Source organism: Pinus tabuliformis, chromosome 1_2, assembly GCF_031772625.1.
Source record: "Pinus tabuliformis cultivar Carrire ecotype Pingquan chromosome 1_2, CPIR1, whole genome shotgun sequence".
In the NCBI taxonomy this organism is placed as follows: domain Eukaryota; kingdom Viridiplantae; phylum Streptophyta; class Pinopsida; order Pinales; family Pinaceae; genus Pinus; species Pinus tabuliformis.
In genome coordinates, this window is record NC_142298.1 from 1,052,097,106 (window position 1) to 1,052,102,000 (window position 4,895).

General features: G+C 35.7%; 1 protein-coding gene across 1 annotated transcript; it reads right to left on the reverse strand.

The window, feature by feature from the left end:
• Window positions 1-595: 595 nt before the first annotated feature.
• Window positions 596-3,045, reverse strand: LOC149209746 (putative LRR receptor-like serine/threonine-protein kinase At3g47570). Its single transcript, XM_089394315.1, has 2 exons — window positions 1,100-3,045; window positions 596-991 (listed from the first exon to the last, which is right to left on the reverse strand). Exons 1-2 carry the CDS (start codon window positions 2,841-2,843, stop codon window positions 621-623), a joined length of 2,115 nt encoding a protein of 704 aa, XP_089250441.1. The 5' UTR covers window positions 2,844-3,045; the 3' UTR covers window positions 596-620.
• Between the last annotated feature and the right edge of the window lie 1,850 nt (window positions 3,046-4,895).

Sequence of the window (4,895 nt, forward strand, 5' to 3'; positions counted from 1 at the left end):
TGTAGATATGAATATTGACATCATGGATAATAGTAATAAATCACATTAAGATATAATTTTTTCATTTGGTTAATAAAGTGTTATTAAAGCATTTAATTTTCACATTAATAATAATCATAAATAGATGGTAATTATGAAAAACAATTGGTCAAATAATTAAAAATAATATCAAAAGTGTAATTAAAATCCAATATAATTCATAAAATCAATTCACTGATCTAAAGAAGTGTGTTTATAAGTTATAGATGATTGTTATTTTTTAATTATATCTTTTCATTTATAGACAAATAAATAATGGAATTAATTTGAGACAATTAAAAACATTGTCATTATGAATGGCCAATAAAATAAACCAATGTATAGTTGCAATGTCACAAAAGCATGTACTTTTTATTTTGGATAATACTGACATATAAATATAAATACTAATAGAAGTTTACTTCAACGATTATAACTTTAAAAAAAAAAAACAAGTGCCATTGTATGCACAATGGAAATATTGAAATCTTCTCGTATTGCAATTTTCACAAACTAAAATGAGGAAGAACTATGGGCATTTGATGCATGTGTATCACTCCTTGTTGCATTTGTATTGCTAAGCAAATTAGATATGCTTTGCCTTAATCTCCTAGAAGCAATTGCATTTTCCCCCAATCATTTCTAAGGTTCTCCAATACCATTACCACATCTCTCATAGTTGGTCGTTCATTGGGTGAATCTTTTGAACAAACCAAACCAACCTGTATAAGAGAAGATATGCAATTAAATACATTGGTTTCTTCAAATTTATCTCCTTCCACCTCCCTAAGAAGGTTTTTGTCAATTACCTCCTTAACGCTGCTTGGAAAGGCTAGATTTACCCACTTGTGCAAGTTCAGGTCTCCAGAAAACATATCATTAGTTGGTCGTTTCCTCGTAAGCATTTCCAATAATAAAATGCCATAGCTATAAATATCTCCTTTGGTAGACACTGGCTGACCGAATCCATACTCTGCATTTAAGATAACATTCATCAAATTTTACTCTATTGTTCCATACAAAAATGTTGGTGAGACATTTAGAAATGAAAAGCAAACATTTAACATTCTAAATGTCATACCTGGTGCAATATAGCCCATAGATCCTTTCAAAGAAAGTGTTGAAGTAAGTGACTCAGTAGAGGTTTCATCAATTAATCTTGCAATACCAAAATCTGTTACATGCCCTGACATGTCTTCATCAATAAGCACATTATTTGGTTTTAAATCACAATGCACTACCTGCACAAATGAATCATGATGAAGATATTCAATGGCATGGGCCACATCTATTGCAATGTCCAATCTTTTTTTTAGTCCCATTTCACATGCATCTTCACCATTGTTGTCATTTGTATTAGGATACAAATGCTTCTCCAAGCTTCCATTAGACATAAATTTGAACACTAATCCTTTGAAATCAATGTTGCAACATGAGGTTATGATTTTCACCAGATTTCGATGTCGAACCTTTTGCAAGACGCTACATTCTGCTTTAAAACTCTTTTCAGCCTTGTCCTTTAGCAAATGGAAAACTTTTACAGCAACAAGTGTGCCATCAATCAAAATTCCTTTATAAACTGAACCAAAATTCCCTGTTCCCAACAAGTTGGCCTCGGCAAATCCATTAGTTGCTATATGAAGCTCTTGATATGAGATCCTTTTGTGCTCCAACCTTTGCAAAATGGCTTGTGAGGAATCAAAGTTTTGCACAGGCATATTTCTGTTCCAAAGGAATCCCTTTCTTTTCCAAAGGAATCCCAAAAGTAAACAACATAATATAAAAGCAGCAACTCCACTCACTGGCAGTATCAATCTTTTCACAAGTGCAAAATGATGTCTTGGTGTTTGACATGCAGGCAGTTGAAATACTTGCGGTCCACAAAGGCCAGGATTTCCAATTAAGGACATGACAATTGTTCTATTTGCAAAAAACCCTCCTTCTGGAATTTCCCCAGTGAAATTGTTGAAAGACAAATTCAAGCTTTGAAGCATTTTCAAATTCTTGAGTGTGACCACTGGTATTATACCTGATAAGTTGTTCAAAGAGAGGTCTAGACTTGCAAGGCTTTGTAAATTTCCAAGTGACTCTGGAATAGACCCTTGGAAGGAATTGCGAGATAAGTTCAATAATTGTAGCTCATTGCAACTTCCAAGTGTAGGGGGGATTGCCCCAATCAATTGATTGACAGAGATGTCTATAGCTTGAGCCATTGCAATTTTACCAATCTCAGTGGGCAAGGAACCTTCTAATAAATTCCATGACAAATTCAAATAGAATTGTAGATTAGAAAATTTCCCAATTTCATGTGGTATACTTCCAGAGAGGCTATTGTGAGATAGGTCAAGCAATTCCAAATTTATACAATCTCCTAAGCTGGAAGGTATGGTCCCTGATAAGTTATTGTGATGAAGATGGAGTCTTCTTAGTTGTTTAAGGAGTGAAAGGGAATTTGGAATCTTTCCAGAGAGACTATTTCCACTAAGGTCCAAGAGACCAAGGTGTTGTAAGCCTTCAAAATCATCAGGTATGTTTCCTTCTAAATTATTGTTACTTAAATACAATCTTTCTATTTTTACAAGTTTTCCTAATGGTGGAACATTACCATTTAGAAAATTTTCACTTAAATTTAATAAGATTAAGCTGCTAAGATTGCCTATATGTGGAGGGATGTTTCCTTGTATTTTATTATTTGATAATGCTAACATAGATAAATTAGTAGAAAGTCCACCTATGACAAGTGGCAAAACACCACTTAATTTATTGTTATGCAACCATAGGTACTTTAAGTGAGAACAATTAGTAAGAGCGGTAAGAAAAGGCATGTTTATAGCATTGCCACTATCTAGTTGATTGTTATTCAAAAGTAAAAATTCGAGAAAAGATAACTTAGCCAACTCTATTGGCACGGTCCCACTCAGCTTGTTATAACTTAAACTCAGTTCTACTAAGTTAGAAAAATTTCCAATAAACTTTGGAATCTCTCCACTAAGTTGATTTGCCCCTAAATACAGAACTTGCAAGTTTAACATATTTGGCAAAGATGCGAGAGTGCGACCTGACAAATCGTTGGCTTCTAAAGTCAAATGAACCAACGATGAAAGGTTTCCCAAGGAAGAGGGAATGGTACCTGTCAGCTCGTTGCCTCCCAAGTAAAGCTTTTGCAAAAGCGGAAGGGAACCCAACTCGCTCGGGATATTTCCGGTCAGCTTGTTGAAGGAGAGCGCCAGAAGAGTCAAATTTCTGCAACTGCAGAGTTGAGTTGGGATATTTCCGTCCAAGCCATTGTGGTCCAACTCGAGCTCCCTCAAACGAAAGAGGCGTCCCAATTGAGGCGGGATGTGACCAGTGAGCTCATTGTCTGAGAGAATGAGCGTGCGGAGAAACGACAAATTGCCGAGCGATGGAGAAATGGAACCGCTCAGATCCATCAGAGTGAGGTTGAGGGAGGCCACTCTGTTTGGATGGCGGCGGCTGCAGGTGACGCCGGTCCAGTTGCAGAAGGGGTTGGCGGGAGTCCAATCTGCGAGGGAATTGGTGGCAATGAGGTTCCTGAATGCCACCAGGGATTGGTGGTCATTGTGGAAAGAGTGGGATCCTTTCCCAGGGGTGAAGGAAAAGATGAGGAGGAGAAAGAGCAGATGAAAAGCAAAAGAAAGAGAGGGCATGGTGGTTGAAATCACAGCCTCTGGGAGAGGGGAGCGGAAGGGAGAAATGCAGTGGGTATATGTGTAGGGGTGGAGAAGTGAGTGAGTATTTATAAGGAGAGAAACCGCGTGTTTCGGCGTCGTGAAGAATACGTAGTACCGTGTATAGTGTGAACGTAGAGAGGGGAAAAACGTGAAGAACAATGCATCAATCATGAGGGCGTTCCTCCTCTGTCAAAAGTGGTTTCCGATGTTCTCGTTAAAACATGTATAATTATAAAGTTTGGTGCGACTGGTTTCCAATCATGAGGCATCAATCATGAGGCCGTTCAAAAGAAGTCTTTTGAAAGTCTTCCACTGCGGCCTCTGTCAAAAGTGGTTTCCGATGTTCTCGTTAAAACATGTATAATTATAAAGTTTGGTGCGACTGGTTTCCAATCATGAGGCATCAATCATGAGGCCGTTCAAAAGAAGTCTTTTGAAAGTCTTCCACTGCTGAGAAAAGTGGTTTCCGATGTTCTCGTGTAATATTTTCTGATTGTTTTATATATATACATCTCATTGTTAATTCTACTTAAAGCTTAAAGACGGTTTGTCATTATTGTCTACACTCAAATATCAAAGATTTGGAAAATGACAATTTGTGAAGTTGAAATTGGCAATGTGATTCCTATGATTATTGTGTTATTATTATTCAAAATAGTTGTTATAGTTGTTATAACTGATACAATTGAAAATTTTCATTTTTATGTAGAACTAAATATTTAATATATTCATTTTTTTATTTATATCTCTATATTGTATGTTAAAAAAAAAATTAATACAAAACTGTGAAGTAGTAAATTCCTGCAAAAATTGTCTCATAGGCACGTTGTGCATTACAAATCAATATGATATCGTTGTGCATTACAGATCAATCTGATATCATTTTATACTGCACAAGTCAACCTCAACAAGCTCTCCTCTTAATATTATGCAAGCTACCCCTATGTATTGGGCATTAATATAAGTATTATTATTAATTTACATAATAATTATTTGTATAGTTATTTGTCTTCAAAGTAGTTTGTTTCATAGAAAAGTGTAGCTCTCATTTGAAATTGCATATTTTTCTAGCCATCTTCTTCATTATACATTGGTGAAATTATGCATATTTTTTCAACTAGAAAATGTGTTTTAGTAGCTGGAAATTGTATGGTATAGCAGGGTTTTAATTGTAGAAATTCCAAC

Coding starts and splice junctions, on each gene's coding strand:
- LOC149209746 (XM_089394315.1), bottom strand. CDS start 2,843: ATGCCTTTTCTTACCGCTCTTACTAATTGTTCTCACTTAAAGTACCTA. Junction 992..1,099: donor TATGGGCTATATTGCACCAG/GTATGACATTTA, acceptor TCTTAAATGCAG/AGTATGGATTCGGTCAGCCA.